This window comes from Arachis hypogaea, chromosome 7, assembly GCF_003086295.3.
Source record: "Arachis hypogaea cultivar Tifrunner chromosome 7, arahy.Tifrunner.gnm2.J5K5, whole genome shotgun sequence".
In the NCBI taxonomy this organism is placed as follows: domain Eukaryota; kingdom Viridiplantae; phylum Streptophyta; class Magnoliopsida; order Fabales; family Fabaceae; genus Arachis; species Arachis hypogaea.
Window position 1 is genome coordinate 4,705,489 of NC_092042.1, and position 22,445 is coordinate 4,727,933.

The 22,445-nt window shown below is 28.4% G+C and overlaps 1 protein-coding gene across 1 annotated transcript; it reads left to right on the plus strand.

Moving 5' to 3' along the window:
• The first annotated feature begins 6,095 nt into the window (after nt 1-6,095).
• LOC112702123 (F-box protein At2g26850) lies at nt 6,096-11,126 on the plus strand. Its single transcript, XM_025753041.3, has 5 exons — nt 6,096-8,228; nt 8,399-8,478; nt 8,560-8,738; nt 9,150-9,224; nt 10,617-11,126. Exons 1-5 carry the CDS (start codon nt 7,542-7,544, stop codon nt 10,802-10,804), a joined length of 1,209 nt encoding a protein of 402 aa, XP_025608826.1. The 5' UTR covers nt 6,096-7,541; the 3' UTR covers nt 10,805-11,126.
• Nucleotides 11,127-22,445: the final 11,319 nt, after the last annotated feature.

Below are 22,445 nucleotides of genomic sequence, written 5' to 3' on the forward strand. Positions count from 1 at the left end.
AACTTGGCTTAAAAAAATAATTTTATTCTTTAATTCATGTGGATACAGTAAATGAAAAGAAATTTTTTTTTTTAAGATTTAAGAAATAAAATATTCAGACTAGAATCAACACATTATATAAAATCTTGATAGAATATTATCTCTTCTATAATTATAGTACACAAAATTTTATTCTATAATATACATTTAAATATTTAGATTGATGGATTTATATATATATATATATATATATATATATATATATATATATAATTTTAATTATATTGTTAAAAATAGTTGAATAATCTGAGGCGCCAGACTCAAATTTTTGTATTCGGGAGAGGGTTGAATTAAAATCTCACTTATAATGACGGTTAAAAAAGTTTTGCCTTTGACATTTATTTAAGTATATTTTTCTTATCGTATAATAAAAATAATAAATGTCAAATAAAGTATGAAATATAATTTTAGAATAGCTACTGTTAAAACTTTGCTTATGACATTTTATATTGTTGTTGGATATTTCTAAAAATGTAAATTTTGAATAATTATAATAAGTGATAACTCTATAAAAATGATGTGTCAAAAATTGAATAACTTAGAGCAAGAGACTTAATTTATTCTAAGAATTTAACCATTAATTTTATTAACCCTTTAAAGTACAAGCGTTAAATAAACAACCAGAGATAATGAAGTTTAGTGTATAATAATATGTGAATCTAATAATTTATTCATTCTATATATATATATATATATATATATATATATATATATATATATATATATATATATATATATATGAATGGGTAATGGATAACAATATTTTGTAAGTTGCACAAAAATATTATTAAATCATGACTCCAAATCTCCTATGATTTGATATGTAAAATACATTTTGAGATCATAAATTGACTTAAACCAAGACTTGAACTAATTAATACTATATAGTTTAATATCATTGGTAATGTCACATTCTTCTTTGTAAATTATGATGCCAACTTGTGCCTAGAATTTGTAGAGAGAAGGATATCATTATTTTCAGCATAAAGCCAATGCAAGTAGGTTGCATCATGCATGTTCATGAATGGTTGGGAAGGGTGAGAAACTTACAATGCATTGGCTGCTTCAAAAGAAAATATATATATAATAATTGGTGAGATAAATTCTTAGTATGTGTTGTATTGAAACATATTTATGTGTGTGTTAAAAATATATTATATTTTATCTGAATATTAAATAATTATAAGAAGAAGACAACTTAAGAAAACGGTCCCTTATTATGAGATATGGTGATGTGATGGACCACCAAAAATATATATTAAAATCACCAAACTTTGGGAGGGAATTAAAGATAATAATTAGACTATTTTTAAAATTTTTTTATTAAGTAAAAAGTGTTATTTTTATTTTATATCAATAATTTAAATTTAGAATTTAAAATTTAAAATTCAAAGTTTAGAATAATTTCAATGAAATATATTAAAATTTTATATCTGAGATATACATGAAATAAAACAATTTTAAATTTCAGTTTATATAAAAATTAATTGATAAAATAAGATTGGTTTCACTTTAACCAGATGGTTAATTTATTTTGGTGAACAACTAATTAAATGGTGAATAACCAATTAAATTTTTTCATATTATATAAAATTTAAAATAAATTGAAAACAAATATTAGAGTGATAAATATTATATTTATTCTCAAATTATTATTTATAACATGTGAGTTTATAAATATTAATGCAATATTTTGTGAGATCTAAAATAAAATTAAATTAAAACTAAATATTAAAAATATTCTCAAAATATTTTACTTTTTATTTTATATATATTTATTAATAATTTAATTATAAAAAATATTGCATTTTTTTATTTTCTATAACACATTAGTAGTATTCGTCTTAATAATTAATTAAATATAATTCCATAAAAATATTTCGTATATGTTATCAATGAATATTCGAGCATAAATATTTGGACTTTTGTCATATATACTAGTAGTACAAATTAATGGTCCTACATTTAATTAATTATAATATTATATTAGAAAGATTGATTATTTCCAACCAATGTGAGCAACTAACTTGATATAATGAATCAAGTATATATATTTTTTAAATTAAAAATGAGACTTAAATCTAAAATTTTAAAGTAAGAATAAAAAGATTATGTTATTTTAAATTATAATTGAGAAAATAGAAAAAGGAAGAAAGGAGATGGTGGGAATAACACGCAAATTCATGTTCCAATTCCAATGGTCCATCCTGCAGTTGTTACCACTTTCCACCGTCCATTTTTCATTTTCATTTTTCACACTCCATCATGGCACTCCTTTTTAGAGGAGGATCATATTTTTACTTCTAAATCTGGCATTCACATTTGTTTCTTCCTTTTGTTAAATTGGTCTCCATTTTTATTATTATATTTTGTTCCAAACGTGAGACTAGAGTTATCTCTTGTAGTCACCAAACATAAATTTATGGAATCTACTATAAGATTGCAAATTTTTTTTATTATAGATTTACATTTTTAAAGTAGTAAGAATTATTTAAAAGAGACTCTAATGCTAAAGTTAATAATAATTTATTAAATATAAAAATTTGGAATAGATTATTAGGTAATATATTTTAAATATATTTTAAATTCTTTATTTAATTGAAAAAATTAAAAAAATCAAATAAATTCGTGTTAAATATATACAAAATTTTACATAAATATGATTCAGATTTTTTTTTTATGGTTGACATATTTTTAAGAGAGATATTTTTTAGTCAGTCACAGATTTAAGTGTTAAGTCCAATCTAAAAATTAAATCATAATATTTTTTATGGTATTTTATAAATTAATTTTTTCAATTATTCGGAATAGAGTACAAAGGTCATATAAGTGAATCTCACACATTATATATTCTTATGAGTTGTTTATAAATCATTATTTTTTAATTTCTATTTTTGGACGTAAAATATTTTATAGGTTCTCTATAGCTTTTTATAATTCAAGACCAGGTACCTTTAACTTTAATAAAATGTTGTGTACATAATTTATCTAAACTATTATCTACCCTTGGTATTTTCTATGATCCTTCAACTTTTACTTTTTCTGGTTACTCATGTCATGTTGGCCTATGATTGGATCCTGCCCCCATGGCCAAATGCAGCACACAACCTGTGACTCCCCCCAATAATTGCAACTACCTTCCAACTTGATCTTCATGGAATCAGTGTATGTACACAATTTCTACATTATAAAATTAATCTGGCCTTTATTAAATTTTGGATACATCATAAAAATCATCTAAATTATCTTGGCACTGTTAAAAATATTTTTAAATTTTGTTATCAATAAAAATATTTTTAAATAATTAAAAAATATAAAAAATGTCCCATTGTAGTTAAAGATCTCTTTGTTAATAAAACATATATCGTGATTTTATTTGTTAATTTTAAAGTCTCACTTGTCATATAAAAAATTCCATTTGCTATATTACTCTTTTTTATTAATATAAAATCTCTTAGTTTACATATGTACATTTTTGTCACGTTTTTAAATAATTTAAAAATATTTTTATTAATAACAAAATTTGAGAATATTTTTATTAGCAATAAAATATTTCGAGTATATTTTTTTTGGTTTATTCTTAAATTTTACTTAAAACATATTTATTTGATTCATATATATTGCATGTTTGTATCATAATTGAATATAAAGTGTTAGATTTTTATTTTATTTTATTTTTAAAAAACAATGTTTATATAATATTCCTATATTCAGTGTTTTTTTTTCTTTAATTTTGGAAGTTACACCATAACAATTTTAACCCTATCATTATTTTTTAACATATTTTTAACCCTAATATTTCTATTTAGGGTTCCTGTAATATATATCACTGTTAACACAGACAGGCGTATGACTTGGTCAAATATATATATGAATTGGCTGCAGCTTACAACACATGAATGACATGATATATGCTTGTGCCTAATAATATTTCTAAATAAATGTGAGTCCAAGTTTTGGAAATTAATTTTTTCAATAATCAAACATTATATAGTAGCAGTGGACCCAAGCCAGTGTTCTATTTATAGCAGCCAGCCGGCTATATTGATTTTCTTGTACATGCTGTTCCGTTGCATCTCTATCCAACTTATTTTAGTGTAATTATTACAACTAGACTATAAATTAATTATAATATAATATAAATCTAAAAGTATGATATTATTTATGAATTAATTAAATAATATGTAGATTAATATTAAATTTAAATATTTATGTATAAAAAATATAGTAAAATTTTTTTATTTGATTCTTTCGTATATAATTTAATATACTTATTCAAATAAAAAATAGTATAAAATAAAATATTATGAATTAATTTATTAATCATGATATATTATAATATATTTAATAGAAAAAGGTGTTAAATTTAGACACGAGAAACAAGTTTTTAGTAATTCGTGTGAGAAATTATGAAATAATAATGGAATATGTATAGATAAGTTAAATATTATAAAATTTAAATTTTTGTAACTGACAATTTTTATGGTTATTATTATTATTATGGTATTTTAAATGTAGATATTTATTATATTTAATGAATATTTTGTGTTTAATTGAATAATGATAAGTAATAAATTTAATTGATTCATTAAGGAAATCAAATTTATAAATTTATTTTCCTTAAAAATGATTGGTTAATTACCATTTATTATTATCTATTTAAAATTATTGATATGTCATTAATTACTAAAAAAATAATGCGACTAAAACTCATTGTAAAAAAATGAGTATCAACTTTTATATAACAATAGATACATTATACTAATCTTTTAGTATATTAACCAATATATTAATTAATATCTTTATTTATTAAATATGTATAATAATAAGTAAAAAAATAATTTAGATGACAAATATTTTTATTAATATTTGTTCTGGATTTAGTCTCCGAATATTTAATAGGTTAGGTCCAATATAATCAACCCAAAAATATCTTTACTATTTTAACGATTTAGAATTATTTTTATTTTCTAATTATCTTCTAAAATTGTATGAAGTGGGATCCTTCGCATACAAATAAGATAATTTATACTATTTATAAAAGAAAAATACAATTACTCTTATAAATATAATTAATTTTACACTAATATTTATTTTCTATCTTTCTAACTCTTGAATAGATACCACCCATTTCAAAGAACCAACCTTATTATATTGCTAGATCAACAGGTACTCGATTTTTTTCATTTAAATAAATACTCTTTGAACGTCAAGTAATCTTTCTAAACAATATTAACTTTTAGAATAATATTTTAAATTAATCTAAACAAAACTATATATCCTTCTAAAAATTTCTATCTTTCCGTGCAATTTTAAAAATTTTAGTGACGTCCTGCCATCAACATCTATATCTTTTAAACATATGAATCAAACACCTGAATTTTTATGAGGAATTAATCATGTTGATGCCTATCATTGTAAGTAATATAGATGTAGTTGCAGGGGATCAAAACCCTGTTATCAGAAACCTCCAAGTAAATTAATTTTTGAATATTTTCCAATATACGTTATCCAAAGTTGTTAAGAATTCCTTTTCCTCCAACTTGTTACATCTAAATAAAAAAAAGGACATTTTTTTAACTTTTATTCTTCAATAAATATATTATAAATGCATTGAATATTTTAGTAATTTTTTCTACATTTTTTTATTTTTAATATTGGATTAACAATAGTATTGTTTTAAATTGTGATTTACTATGGTATTTTTTTAAAATGTGGAATGATTTAATGTACAGAGTACAAATTGAACTGTCTGATTTTTAAGAAGTACAGAAATCGGACCGTCCAATTTTTAGGTACACAAATCGGACCGTTCAATTTTTGTACTCGGACCGTCCGATTTGTGTTGAAAAAATAAAAAAAAATTTGGAGTACACAAATCGGACATTCCGATTTGTGTACTCCAAATTTTTTTAACTTTTTCAACAGATTTGTGTACTCCAAACTTTTAAAATTTTTTAAACACAAATTGGAGGGTTTGATTTGTTTGTGTACCTCCCATAGTTTTAAAAAACACAAAAAATTATCATATTAAGTATAATAACAGTATAACACTCATTCTACTTTTATATCCAAATTTTTTAACCATTTTTTCTATACTAAACATTTTAATATGTATTTTTAAAATATCTGTGATAATATTATATATACCACACTTGACTTGATGATTAAAGTCATGACTATACAAGTGGTTATAGAAAATGGTCTTAATGTATTAATCATGCTTGAGAATATTAATTTCATGTTGTTAATTGTCAATTTTTTTAAGGAGAATCTTTGGGTGATTGGATCACAGAGAAATAGGGGCTTGACATAGATATTGATATAGATATAGATAGAATATGTTTAGGTGAAGAAATGTGTTTGACATCCACACAAAAATGAAAAATCTAATATAAACATCAGCCTCCCATTCCATTATGCATAAATAACTTCTCTCTTTTCCCACCAATTGTTTGATATATTGCCCCACAGAGAGAAAGATAGAAGAACAACAATAATAGGAACAGGAAACAAGAGAGAGAAGGTTTCTGAAGGAAAAGAGAAAGAGAGAGAAGGATAATAATTGAGTTGTTGTGGTGAATAGGATTTTGTTGGGGTTAGGAGTGAAGAGGAGGACCCCACGTTACCCTCCTTCTTCATCTTCACATTCATCAATATCATCATCATCATCTTCATCTTCATCATAATCATTCTCTTATATATCTTCTTTTTCTTCTGTGTATGTTCCACCACCCCAAGACTTGTTTTTCCATTGCTCTTTTCTTTTTGTTAGATCTTTAAGGTGTTTTGGGGTGGGCCTAATTCTTCTTCAGTTCAAACTAGCTAGATCTGTTATAGATTTGTAGCACCAAAAAAAGAAATTATTTTATCCTCTTTGGAGATTCTGAAGATAAGGTCTTATTTTTGTATTTTAACTCATCTTATCTCATCAAATATATTATTATTCATTTTTAGCTTCTTGCCAAATCCAATTTTCCAGGTGTGTGTAAGTTGATATCAGATCTTGGTGCCCCCCATAAGGACCATTTTCTCAAACAGATTCATATTCTTCATTGAATGACAGCTGTTAAGGTTGTCTCTGTCTGCTTCTCCTTTTTGCAATAGGAGAGGGAGGAATCAGTATTGTTATTAAGCTACACAAACACATGCTTTTGTTTGTTTGATACCCCAATTTTCACATATAAGAGGTTGTTAAATGAAAATTTTCCTTGGTTTCATTGGTGTGATTGTTACCTTATTCTTATTCTGATCAAAACCTCGGTCTAGTCAGGCCCACCATTGGGTTTAGGTGGCCTTTTATTGAACCAATAGAAAACCTTCAAACATCTTAAAAAGGTGTTTGAAGGTTCCAACTTGCTTCAATTGTTTCTTTGTGGCAAATTAGTGAGCTCATTCGGCTTAAATTAAAAGGCTTTTATGCATATATATATATATAGATAGATAGATATATGGAATATGCCAAACTGAAACTTGAACTGTGAAGGATACCCTGTGTTGTAATGCTACTTTACTTCATATATTGTTTCTCATTCTTGGTGTTTTTGAAGTCCCTTATACCCTTGAAGCCACTTCCTCCGTCATGGACATCTGAGGTGAGGTTGATCTCCCTCTTGTTCTGTGAAGACTTGTCTGTGAAATCAATCCCCAAGTTGTTCAACAGGTTTTGGATTCTTCATCTGTGTCAAGTTGTTAAGAGAATGTCTCTTATGAAGAAGACTCTAACCTCCTCAAAGGTGGAGAATGTTGAGGACACAAATGGCATGTCAGTTTTGGACTTGCCTGACCTGGTGTTGGAGTGCATTCTCGAGAGGCTTCCCCCGGCGTCGCTCTGCCAAATGGCCGGGGTTTGCCGGTCCTTGAGGGAGAGATGTGTTAGTGATCACCTTTGGGAGAGGCACATGAAACAGAAATGGGGAAGAGTGATTGGTCCAGTTGCTTATAGGGAGTGGAAATGGCATGTTGCCTCAAAGAGGAATGTTGGCAGCCCCAAGAATGGCAAGCAAAGGAGCTTGATGAGGCTTGTCACCCTTCATTGGCCCTTTTCATGGATGAGATCAAGATTGGATGAAATCAATAACAACAACATCAACAGCAAGAGTTCTTTGCCTTCTGATTCAATGATGACTTGGTATCTTGCCCTTGAGACTGGAAATTTCTGGTTTCCTGCTCAGGTCTATAACCGCGAGGTACTATTTCTATCGATGAACCTTCCCTTTATCAGGCCCTTGTTATATCTAACATTCTAGATGCAACCATAGAAAAGTTATAGTAGTTTGTTTTGATGGATTGTACTGGAGAATATTGTGTTTTTTGAACATACAAGTTACACTTACATTATTGGCTGTTGGTGATGCAGAATGGTCATGTTGGATTTATGTTGTCATGCTATGATGCTGAGCTTAGCTATGATCCACACACTGACACCTTCCAAGCCAGGTAATTGTGGTGATTATTTGCTTATCCTCATAAGATTTAAAGAAAAATGGAATTCAGATCTGTTAATTGTTAATTGTGCAGGTATCCACCTCATGGAAGAAGGGCAGTGGCTATAGAACATGGAATCCAATGGGAAAGGCTAAGATCACCACCTGTTGATACACCTCCTCATGATCTTCATATCACTGATTGTCTAAATGATTTGCATCCGGGTGATCACATAGAGATTCAGTGGAGGAGAAACAAGGAATTTCCTTATGGTTTGTTCCTTTATTTCAACTTGTTCTTTCTAATTTCGTATGCTAATTTTGATGGTAAAAGATTGGATACAATATCAGTAAACAACCTATTTTTGCAAACTAACAGGATAGGTATGAAATCGAGAAGCATCGATGATCTCTTTAAGAAAAATAAATAGAAATGGGGCAGTTGGATCCAGTTTTGAGTATTTGATAAAAAAAAAAATGAATATGCATTTCCATTTACATCTGCTCATCTTGTGATTAGAATTAATTTTGTATTGTATTGGTATTCTGTAGACATGATACATGATAAGGCGCAATGGCGTCGTTTGATTCATGTAGCTAACCCCACCTAGTGGGATAAGGCTTTGTTGTTGTTGTATTGGTATTCTAGATGAATTGCTCAATGATGAAACAACTTTATGGCAGGTTGGTGGTATGGTGTCGTAGGCCATTTGGAGACATGCGATGGGAATGAAAATTACTGCCGCTGTCATAGTAGTGGTGAGTTTATGCATTTTTTATTCTTAAATGAGTGTGGTTATCATCCATTTGCTTTTTTTTTTTTCTTTAGGCTATAGTTTCTATCATTTGTTTAATCCATGATGTTTTCTTCCTTTCTAGTGGACTATCAACTGTGCTATAGGTATGATGTCTAGTGGATTAGTGGGAGGATATGATCTGGGGATTCAACGAAAAATTAAAAAAGAAAATTTAGGATTTAGATGAATTCTGTTTTCTTAAATTCCATTGAATATAGTTTATAAAGATGCAAAAGCATACAAAATAAAGATAATGCATATGCATTTTGAAGACAGAGGACTGAGTGAACATAGGTCTTGTTTGATAACTTCCTCAAGACGAAAATACATAGACATGGTGAAACACAAACTTGCAGAAGACATTTACCAAACACAGCAAAGGACTCCTATTTCATGGAATTAATATATCAAAAGTTCTGCAATTTACCACTATGTTTTGCATTGTGGAGGTTGTAAAGTGAAAAGAAAATGATTAAATATGAAAATTGCTTTGACAGACCATACTAGACCAAAATTTGAGCTAGGTCCGTTTCCTGATTCTACATGTCAAAAACATGGACCACTCTAAATTGGTCCCCTAGACAAACCATGTCCGTATGTCATAATTCCACCAACACGTTGATAACTAGTGTCTCAGTGGATACATTTATGGCCAACTATGTTAATAAAGAATTCAATGTCAATTATAGACTCTTATCATCATCTTTATGCCACATGGGGGGCTATCATAGTCACTATAAGCTTATAAAGTCTATTTCCTTTTTTCTGATCTTGCAATGATGACTAAGATTAATGATGTAAAAGACCAATTTGTGCCTCAGTTCCTTTCCCATGAGTTCCATGAACCTTATTGTTCTTAGGTCTCTCTACTGGAAAGTTTCTTTTATGTGATCAACTCTGATGTGAAGGCATGAAAATGTTGTTCTTCATATTTCCTTTGTGTCCTTCGAAAATCGTATAATGTTTATAAGTTCTTTATAACGGTTTCATAATTTGGCTTTGTGTAATGTTCTCCCCTGGCCCTGATGAATTCATAAATCTCCTATTGTTCCTCTTTCAGTTCTATGATTTTGGAACATAAGGTCAAATTGTCCAAATTTTCAACATATTATGAGTCAGTTATGTTGTGTCAAGAATGAGAAGAGAACTTTTGGTTGCTATATATATTTCGATAAGCGAAATACTTCTTCTTTGCTGCTAACACACAAGCCTACTCCACTAATAATTTGATAGTCTAGAAGATTCAATTTTTTGAGTGATGGCATTGCTAGCCTTGTTATACTTATATCGATTGCTGCAGTGAATTTGTTAATATTTAAACTTTATTTATTGAAACTCCATGTTTTGGTTGCAGACACAGTGGTGCTAGAGTTCAATCAGTACACTCCTGACTCGCGCTGGAGGAGGACAACCATCAGTAGGAAAGATCATCGTGAGGAGGGAAACGAGGCTGACGGATTCTACGGAGGGATCAGAAAGATCAAGACTGAGCGTGAGATTGCCATTTGGAAATGCCTTTGGCCTTCTGAAGTCTTGGACTAGTAGTACTCCTTGTATCGAATCGAATTTACAGCATAGCATTATGGCAAGACTTATGATCTACATTCTCATCAATCAATCAACCAAACAAAGCATTGGCAAGATCTTACATTAAAGAAGGGGATATATAGGACTCTCATTCAGATTGAGTGAACATTGAGGCTTATCCTCTAACTTGTTCCCCTTATCATTATCACATTTTTTGTTCCTTTCATGGGAAACTTTAGGTTTATTCCTATTATTTCAATGATGTAAATTACTCATTTATGCACTATTGGCATAGAATATTCATTCCACAATATATAGTATCTATCTTATTCTCAAATTAGTAAGGTTTGAAAATCAGTAGCAATACAGCAAGATGTAGTTCAGAAAAATTTAATATGCAAACTGACCATTTGCAATAACAATATATTATGTGCCTAGGGAATACCACCTCTTTCTCTATGTTGGAACTGATTTTTGAGGAGTTTCTTATTTTTGAAGAGTTTCTTATTTGGTACACAATTTGTTGCTTTTTGTGATTAACTAAAGTATTCTTTTAAAGAGAATTCAGTATGTGATGTGAAGTTATAATAGAGAACTAACTATGGTCAAATCTAATTTAGCATTTTGAACTATTTCGGTAGTGAACCTAATTTTACATTGAATTTGAATGTAGATATAACTCATAGTACATAGATACTTATACAGATCAGTTCCTGAAAAACATTGTCATCATAGGTTTCCAACAAGAAGATATCATATGATCTTTGTTTTCATTTTCAATATCTTTTTCATTTTCATGACATAATTTTATTTGTTTCGTTGTTTTAATTTTCTCCTTCACAAACTCCTAAAAACAAAAACAAAAAAAAAGAGAAAAAGAAAAATACCATGACTTTGATGACTCAATCACTTGACATACCCTCCATGGCCTAAACAAAGAAAAAGTTTTGATCCTCTAGGCTTGTGACATACCAAGCTCATTTTGCTCATGTCACTTCTTGTTTCATCTTTATCCCTCTCTGTTGATTGTGATGAACTGACAGAATCAGCATCAAGCTTCCTCATCATGAATTCTGGCTTCTCTAATGATTCCTTTTGACCTTCTAACTTGTGTTTATCACTTGATTTCCTCATATAACCATTCCCAAAGAGAAGCTTCACTATGCTGTTTTCTTTCTTGTTCTTCTTTTTCCTTCTCCAAAATCCACTTCTCTTTCTCTCATCTTCCTTTGTCTCAAAGGCTGCATCATTGCTCTCTTCAACTGATATCATATCAACCCTCCTTGATTCTTGCTTCATCAATAGTAATGGCTCCTTTTGAAGCTCACAACAATGCGATTCGGATACTTGTATCTTTGTCTTGGATATTCCTACATGTTTTTCAGACCTATGGTTGAATCCCCTGAATGGAGAAAGTGATCTAGTCCTTCTAAGACCATTCTTCGCCTTTGAATTCGAGTTCCCTCTCTTATCATCCTTGACCTTCTCCAAAGCTGCCACGAACGGATCAAATTCATCGTTCCACAAACTATGTCGCGAAAAAGGTAGTAGCCTTAGCACCAAAGCAGGGGATTTTGGTGAAGTAAGAGTTGAACTTTGTGCACTCATCACCACACTGCCACAATCTCCATTGTTCTGAATCAGCCTCGGAGGAAGTTTAAGAGGTGGCGGCGGCTCCAATGGCAAAACCTTACCATCATTGAATAACTCATCAGCAAATGCCATGGTTTGCAATGAATCACCATCAAAATCATCATCTTTTTGGGATTTCTTGGTGTCCAAGTAACCGGTAAACCTGCGACTCGTCTCGAATTCAAACTCATCCAGATTGGAGTACCTTCCATCATCCTCATCTTGAATTGTTCTTGGTGATGTGTGACTTGTTTGGCAGCAAGAATTTGCACCTAGCTTGATGATCCTTCTGCTAGGACTAGTTGGTGCACTATAGAAGAATTTCTCATTGTTGCAGCTACTTGCAACACTAGTTGGTGCTGTCATGTATCCAAATTCATCAGAAAATGAGAGATCAATCATCTTTCAAACTTGACACAAGACACAAGATCTTGTGTTAATGGATTATGATATATACAAAAATACAAAGACTATGGTATTCAAACATTCAAAAGAGTAATATTATATAGCCTATAGCCTTGTAAGTGCTAGCATTTTTGTTCCTTAAATAAAGGGATTTTTATTTTATTTTATTACTTTATATATCATTTTATGAGTAGCTTTGTTGTCATCACCAATATTATCTCCAAAGCTATGTGAATGATCATCTAAGAAAAACGGATGTGATTAGACGATTATATAAAAAAATTTATTCTATTAGTGTATTAAAATTAAACTTATTAAATCTATTGATTTTGAATATATTTTTTTTTTCTGTTGTTATGTCCCTTTTTTATGTATATTTTGGCCTAAGCTATTGTTTATGCTAAGCAACCTTGTAATGTTTTACCCTAATTGTGTTTTGTTGTGTAGCTATGATTTCTTAATATTGGTATTACTTGTGATTTGTGAAGCATATACTTAAGGTCACGGAGAAAACTATGTCCCTAATAATACGGTTTAACAAACCTATGATGCATTTGGTGGGTCACCACACCACTTTGTCAAAGCTTCCTCCTAATCCGTGAAATTACCAAATTGTCCACAATCCCTATTAAGATAAAATAAATATATTCGGTCTTATTATTGCCCTTTGACCCTGCTTAGGAGGTTTGACTATTGAATAAGCCTAAATTTCAGGGAATTGGAATTTTTTTTTTTAAGTTAGAAGTGGGACTCGAAGTCAAGACTTTTAAGTGAATATGAGAAGATTATGTTATGTGAGTTATAGTTTGTTGGCAAAAATTAGGAATGTGTTATTACTCAAGACCATAAATAATAAATATCGGATCAGTCAATTTAATAAGTGTTTTTTTTGTTTCTTAACAAAAAGTTTTAGATTTAAATTTGAGAGTGAGCAAATTCTCAATAGAAAAAACTCTTACTTCCTTTACGAAGTTTCTATCCTATCGAGTCGAATTATCTGTAATAAATAGATAGGGAAAATTTCATTAAAATTAAAAAAAAATAAAAATACTCTATATATACACTAAAATTAAAATTATTATTATATATTTGTATATAAATATGTACTATTTTATATATTTTTAATATATATTTTATATAAATAACTCATTTAATTGTTAATTTTTTGTATATACATATCATAATTATTAAAATAAGAATTTCGTATAAAATAGATATTGAGGTTATTATTAATATATATTTTTAAATTTTTTATTTTAATAAATATACAATAAATATATTAAAAATTAAATTTTAATTTATATCTTTTTCTATAAAAAAAAATTAATTGATAACTTTTTATATGTATTTTTAAAATACATATTAGTTAAATTCTAAAAGAAATTTATTAGGGACATATATAGGAGAGTAAAGAGACACTTGAATAGGGATAAATATGGTATATTTCATTTCATATATAATAATGTGGACATAGGTGCAATTTCCTTTTGAATTGCCCAAATGCCAACCAATTGACTAAGAGGCAAGACCCCAAAAAGAGAATGCAATTACATAGGATTATTTCTAGAGCTTCAACTAAGAGGCCAATTTAGGTCTTTATAAGTCAAGATTCAGACCGGTTCATGCCAAAAAAGAAAAAAAAAAAGAAAATGGTAACATTATACAATTACATAACCAAATTGCATATTATTTTTTTTCTGTAATATCACAAATGTGAGTTTTATTTAAACATCTGTCACTGATTCATAGGTTGTTACTACATACAAAAAGTAAATTTAAATATCTAACACTTCTTTAGATGAATAAGTAAATTAATAACTTAACCAATTTAAATTGATTTGTATATTCTTTCTCTTTTCCTTCTTTTAAAATTATTTCCGTCAAATGAAAACTCTAGGCACAAACAAAGCTACCATGGCCTAAAGAAGCAAAAGTGCAAAACTATTATTATTAGGAAGGATTGGGCCTTTTATGCCCAGTTATATATCTTCTTGCTTTCTTGGAAATTTACTATTTAGGCCGTTCAATAACCAGAAATAAAATAAAATCCCCTGCCCCAAATAGAATATTATATAGAAAATTTTGAAGCAAGAGAAAGATCTAAGTAATTGTTTGAATCATGTTGCAGGGATGAGTAGGGTATTGAAAAATATTTGGTAATAATTAATAAATATTAAATATTTTTTTTTGTTTTTCTAATATTATTGTAGTGTATATATGTCTTGGCTAAGTATTAATGTAATGTAATTCAAAGTTATTTATGGTGCTGAGAGTATTATCTATTTTTATATTCATTTATCACATAAAAAAAAAGTTCATATTTTAATTTTTTTGGTGACTTTTTATTAATTTAATTATAAATTTAATTCTAATATATTGATAATGTAAAAATTTTTACATGATTATATAATTATATTTTAAATAATAAACTAAAAAATTAATTACTTTTATTGATATGAAAATACATGATTAATTATTTAAATAAAGATTTTTTATAATCACATTGTTTAAAATTAATATGTTATGTTTATATCAAAATTAGCTACCAAAGTCAGTTACTAGTATAAAATACATACAACAACAACAACAACAACAACAAAGCCTTGTCCCACTAAGTGGGGTCGGCTACATGAATCAAACGACGCCATTGTGCTCTGTCATGTATCATGTCTACAGTGAGACCGTTTACATGTAGATCTCGTCTGACCACCTCATGGATGGTCTTCTTAGGTCTTCCTCTGCCTTTCGCCCTTTGTCCATCTTCCATCTCATCCACCCTCCTGACTGGATGTTCTATCGGTCTTCTTCTCACATGTCCAAACCACCTGAGACGCGATTCAACCATCTTTTCCACAATGGGTACTACTCCAACTCTCTCCCTTATATCTTCATTCCTTATTTTATCCAATCGCGTATGACCACTCATCCATCTCAACATCTTCATCTCTGCCACACTCAGCTTATGTTCGTGCTCCCCTTTAGCCGCCCAACACTCCGTACCATACAGCATCGCCGGTCTTATAGCGGTGCGATAGAATTTACCTTTAAGTTTTAAAGGCACTTTTTTGTCGCATATAAAACCAGATGCACTCCGCCATTTTGACCAACCTGCTTGGATCCTATGATTTACATCATGTTCAATCTCTCCATTATCCTGTATGATGCACCCGAGATACTTAAAACTTTTAACTTTTCGTAGGGTGTTCTCTCCAATTTTCACCTCTATATTGGAGTTTTCCCTTCTCAGACTGAACTTACATTCCATATATTCCGTCTTGCTACGGCTTATGCGCAGACCATACACTTCTAGAGCTTCTCTCCATAACTCCAACTTCTTATTTAGGTCTTCCCTTGACTCTCCCATAAGGACGATATCATCGGCAAAAAGCATGCACCATGGCACAGGCTCTTGGATGTGCTCTGAGTACTTCCAAGACTAATGTGAAAAGGTATGGACTTAAGGATGATCCCTGGTGTAATCCTATACCAATAGGGAATTCCTCTGTCACACCACCTTGAGTCTTCACACTAGTTGTGGCCCCATCATACATGTCTTTAATTGCTCGAATATATGCGATCCTTACTCTCCTCTTTTCTAAAACCTTCCATAAGACCTCCCTTGGTACCCTATCATACGCTTTTTCCAAATCAATAAACACCATGTGTAGATCCCTTTTATTACTACGATACCTCTCCATCATCCTTCTTAATAGGTATATCGCTTCAGTGGTAGATCTGCCTGGCATAAATCCAAATTGGTTCTCTGTTACTTGTGTCTCTTTTCTCAACCTCCGTTCTATCACCCTTTCCCATAACTTCATAGTATGACTCATAAGCTTAATCCCTCTATAATTTCCGCAACTTTGTATATCCCCCTTATTCTTGTAGATAGGTACCAAGGTGCTCTTTCTCCACTCATCAGGCATCTTCTTTGACCTTAAAATCTCATTAAAAAGCTTGGTTAACCAGTTGATGCCTTTTCCTTCAAGACCCTTCCAAACCTCAATCGGGATATTATCAGGTCCTACTGCCCTGCCATTTTTCATCTGCTTTAGAGCCTCTTTTACCTCGAAGTCTCGAATCCTTCGATAGTAGTCAAAGTTTTGATCTTCTTCGCTTGTGCATAATCGACCAAGGCTCGGAAGAGTCTTCTGTCCCTCATTAAATAACTCGTAGAAGTAGCTCTTCCACCTTTCATTAATCTTCTCCTCTTGAGCCAACACCTCTCCATGTTAGAATATAAGTATACATTGAAAATAAATTAAATTATACATATATTTATACACAAATACATTAGTAATTGATTTTAATAACTGATTTTAGTATACAAATAGCATTTTTGATACAGTATTTAACTATCTTAATATTTCTGTCTTAAATGCAAACATTATTGGTGGCATGGAATAAAATTCGGTACCTTCACATACTAAGTTCATGCAGGATTTTTAATGTTTAGTACATTGCTTTATCATTTTAATGATAACCTTTTAACATGAATATAAATTTTGATAAAAGTTAAAAACCAAGTTTTTGAACTAGCAACAAAAAAACAACTGTTTTAGTAATAAGGACAACTATATTATTGTCTGAATTCCATGTTTGAATGTTGTGTATGGAAAACTATTTATACTTTGATTCCTTCTTTCTTTCTTTCTTTTTTTTTTTAATTTTTAAACAAAAAAAAAAACTGATAAGTCTTTCTTTATACAGGAAATTGGCACCAAAGTCCAAACCTAAAGTGGCTAACAAAAATGATGATTGCTCAATTTATTACATATTTTGGTCTCTTGAATTGTGTTATATTAACTATATAAATACATTTAACTTAACCTTACTTACAAAAAAAAAAAAAGTAGAGATTAATATGCTTGGAAATAAAATTAATAATTAGAAGGAAAAAAAAATTAAAGAAACAAACTGGCAGACCTTAAGAAAAGCTGCATAACTGGCTCCAAATAACTCCTCTATTATTCATGTATATTTTAGTCAAATTACGTGTATTTTCTTTATTATTAGACGCAATTTTATTTGAATATTTAAAATTATATATATACATTATAAATATTCTAAACAGAACTACAAAAGTTTAAATTCTTTTCCTTGCAATATATTCAAATCAACATTCTTATGGACAATACACCACAAGAAATTGAATTAATCTTGTCCACAAAAAATACTCACAAATTTGCTCATAATAGAAAAAGAAAGTGGAAAAACATAGTGAAAATTTTACTAAACAATAAAACTATATATACACATATAGAAGAGAACTTTAGAATTTAGATAAAAGAAGGAAAATTAAAAAAAAAAATGATCTTCTACCAATAAGCAAGAAAAATAAATAATCAAAGTCTTATCTATTATGTAAGGGATTAGGACCAGTGTAGACTTTTCTTTTTTCATCACCAAGAACACCACCAACTTCACCTCTTCCATTTTCTTCATCTTTATGTTGATGTCTTGAACCTCTTTTGGCTTGAGAATGCTTTGACATAGACCCAGTTGCAAAGCTTTGAAATTTGGCAGAACCATCTTTAGGAAATGAAGTTTTGAACATGAAAAGAACCAAAAGAAGGAGAGAGAAGCAAGCCAGAGTACTCAGCATCAGCCTCATGGTTCTTTTCTTTCTCAAGGCATATAGTACTTTGTGTGCATGGAATGAAATGAAAGAGAAAAAGCTCAGAAACCCATGAGGAACAAAACAAGACAAGCTCCTTTTTGGATCTAATTCTTAAAAGGGTCACTGAAAATACAAACAAAATTTGATTTTTCTTGAAGGAAGGATATACCACCAAGGATCTGATATAGTGACCCTTTTTTCTTTTTTCTCCTTACTTTTTGGCTCAAAAGTGTTTCTTTTTTCTTTCCCTTGACAAAGTTTGTATGGGGATTGTGTTATGTTATGTTGGGAGTGTAGTAATGTTGTTGTGGTGCCTTGAAGAGTGAGCTCTGAAAATGAGGATAGTCAATGAATGAATGAGGGTCAACATGCATAGGGGTTAGTGCCTTATAGTTACTACTATATTGCAAATTAATATGGCTGCAGGGTGTGTGTGCTTCTTGGATGCAGATTTCAGAGCCCCTTTTTCACTTGGGAAACAAACAACTATGGACCATACATACACAAGAGAAAGTGTGAGAGGGTACTAACATAAGAGGGGCCTTGTTTTACTTTATTTTTTTAGCTGATTCCTGTGGAGTTCAAGGAGATTTTTATATCTAAAGTTCTCTTATTTGCATATTTGTTTATATATTTAGGTAGAATACTTTATTCTTTAATAAATTTTTATTTTTTATGAATTTTCAAAAGTTATTTTTATTAGACAAATTGATTCGTCCATCGTTTTAAACAAGACTAAGTCATTTTAAAATATATTTTTTTAATCTAATTATCTTATAATAAAATTTGCTAAGAACATATTTGTTTATCATGCATATTAAAAATTTGAATAAAAGTAATAAATAAATTAATTTTCAAGTATCTCGAGAGAATAAAAATTTGTTAAGGACTAAACTAAGTGTTTACTCATTTTTTACTATTATAAAAAAAAAATACAAAAATATTAGAATATATAAAGTTGTTTCGATAAATAGATAAATATTTTTTCATATTTTGTTTTTTTTATTATTTAATATTTCAATCATTTGTATTTTTACTATTGAAATTATTATCTAACAAAATAGTAATATGAAAAAGATGATAATATTTTTTTCTCTATATATCTTTCTATAAAACGAAGATAAAGGCTCATTTTTTTTTGGATATGAGAAGCATATGTGTGTTATGCGTTGTTGTGGAGAATGTAGGTGTTAGACATGGACGTGAGACAACTTTTTTTGAAATGAAGAAATCGGACCATCCATTTTTTTATAAAAAAAATTAAACCTACTGATCGGACAGTTCGATTAGTGTGGGAGAAAAAATTTAAATTTTGATAAAAGTAATCGAACGATTTGTGTACTCAAAAATCGGACTGTTCGACTTTTCTCCTAACACTACAATTACGTAAAACACATGTACACTCCATAACTACGTTCTACACTATTCTCCTTTCCACATCTAAATTAAAGAGTGGTAGATAGAGGCACAAACATTTTATTATATTAGATGAAATTAGATATTTACATACATTTCTATGTAGAGTCGGTTTTTAATGTCTAACTTTTTAGTGCAATTGTCAATCTGTCATTTTGTATGCATATAATTTCATGTGATGAAATAAACCATTCTATATCATTTACATTGTTTTGTTTAAATTTCTAATTATGTGCACTTATGCAATGCTGTGTTAAAAAAGGTAATCTCGCTCAAACATGCATGAAACTATGAAACAAAAATTGTTTACTAATGTCAAAAATTGTAATTATAACAGCAGAGAGAGTGGATTGTACAAAAGAGGAAACATCATTTAATATCTGAATTCTCAACCTGCCTCTGTGCCTTAGCCTCATATGCTCCAAGTATCAAAATAAAATTTCATGTGTGGAGGGCATTTCCCAAATTCAAAAAGAACAAACACTTAAATTTGATCTCTAAATAGTTGTGGATTCAATATTTTGATTTTCGATCAAGTTTTATTCTTTAAAAATTCTCAAGCTAATTTAGGTCCAGTTTGGATAAACAATTTAATTAAGCTACTTTTAAAAAATAGTTTAAATAATAAATTACTATATTAAAAGTAGCTTATAAATAAGTTATTTTGTATTTGGATTTTTAGTTCTAAAAGTACTTATTTTATAAAAATGTCATAAAAAGTAGTAGCATTATGAGAGAAGTCATTTTTTTAACTTCTCTATAAGTTCCTAAATAACTTAGAAAGCTATAATTTAATTTTAAAAATTGCACCAAACATTAATACTATTGGTTTTTATTAAGTCAAAAACTCAAAAAAATTACTTTTAAAAATTTTTAAACGGGCTTTTATGTTTATCAGACAGATTAATTCAATCATTCATTGTTTTAGATCAAATTTTTAATATATGTATTGAATAAATAATTTTTTAATAAATTTTATTATAAAATAATTAAGTCTTAGAAAAATAATTACTACAAGACAAATTATTTTATTTTTAAAACAACAGATGGATTAATTTGTCCAATACAAATAATTTTTGAAGACTTCAAGCGAATAAAAATTTAATAGAACATAATGTATCTAATTTAACTTTTTTTTAAAACCAATCAATTTGACTATTTATCCAATTTTAAAAACCAAACAATTAATAGGTAGGGTTTATGCATGAAAAAATTAATTCAATTATATATGCGTGCGGATAGATTAGTGAGATCGAGTTTATGTTCTGGAAACTAATTAGTTCACTAGTCCATTTAAATAAGTGTCGACTCAAATTTTACCGTATCATTTTATAATATGTCTAAATATGACATGTATAGATTTATATTTATTCAACAAATTTTCAATGCGCGTAGTACCAAACGTTGATATAAAAAAAAAATCCAAGATATTATTCTAGTTAAGAAAGAAAAGGGTTGGTCAAATAATTTTGAACTAGGCTAAATATTTTGCATATGGATGATTTTAATGTGATACAGAAATATCATACTATTTTAGTATTTTAAACTATTATTATATATAGTTGTAATAAAAAAATATAATTATAAAAATTTAAATTTTGTAATAAAAATATTTTTTAAATATAAAAAATATTATTGACATTTTATAAAAAAAATATTATTTTAATTATGAAAAACAAAATATCACCTAAAGACCCACATCAGTATAATAACACATAATTTAGATATTTTTAAAAAAATTTATATCTAATAATTCAATATAAAAAAAAGATAAAACACGTTTTTAAATTGATTGGCTTTTAATATTACCATTTTCAAAATGTCTTTATATAAATCGATATAAGTTAAAAAGATCTACCAAAAAGTTATAATAAATCGTTTTAACTTAAATTGATTTACTATTACCAAGTAGATCATTTAACTTAAATTGATTTAGTAAAAAAATGTTTTAAAGTGATTCAGTTTATCTTAAACCGATTCATTAGAGTTACAAAACATATATAAATCAATTTAACATAAACAGATTTACTAGAAAAGTGATTTCTTTATAAACTTAGTTGTATTATACTAAATTGTTCATTCATTTTTTTGTTATAATTTTTAAAATTTTTTATTATATTCAATCGTTTTGTAACAAATACAACTAAAATAATGAGTACAACTAAAATTTAACTAAAAATTAGACTAAAAATAAAAAAAACTAAAAAAATTACAAAAGACATGATATATAATTGAAATTAAAATTTAATTTTTTATTTTATTTTTCATGATTCACAATAATACCATATATTTTTAATAATATTACAACTACATAATATTAATAATATAAATTGTTGAAAGGGAAAAAGAAATGATATATAAAACTAAAAAAAATTATAAAGGTATAGTATTTTAAGAATTTATTGCCTAATACACATGTTTAGTAAACTACAAAAAAAGTTGTAGTCATCAACCAAATTTTTTAAATATTTGTGCAAAATATTAGTAAAAATAGAGAAAAAAGAATAAGAGGAATGAGATTATGTGAAAAGAGGAAATAAAGAAAAAGTGTGAAGTGAATATTACATAAGAAGGAGTGATGAA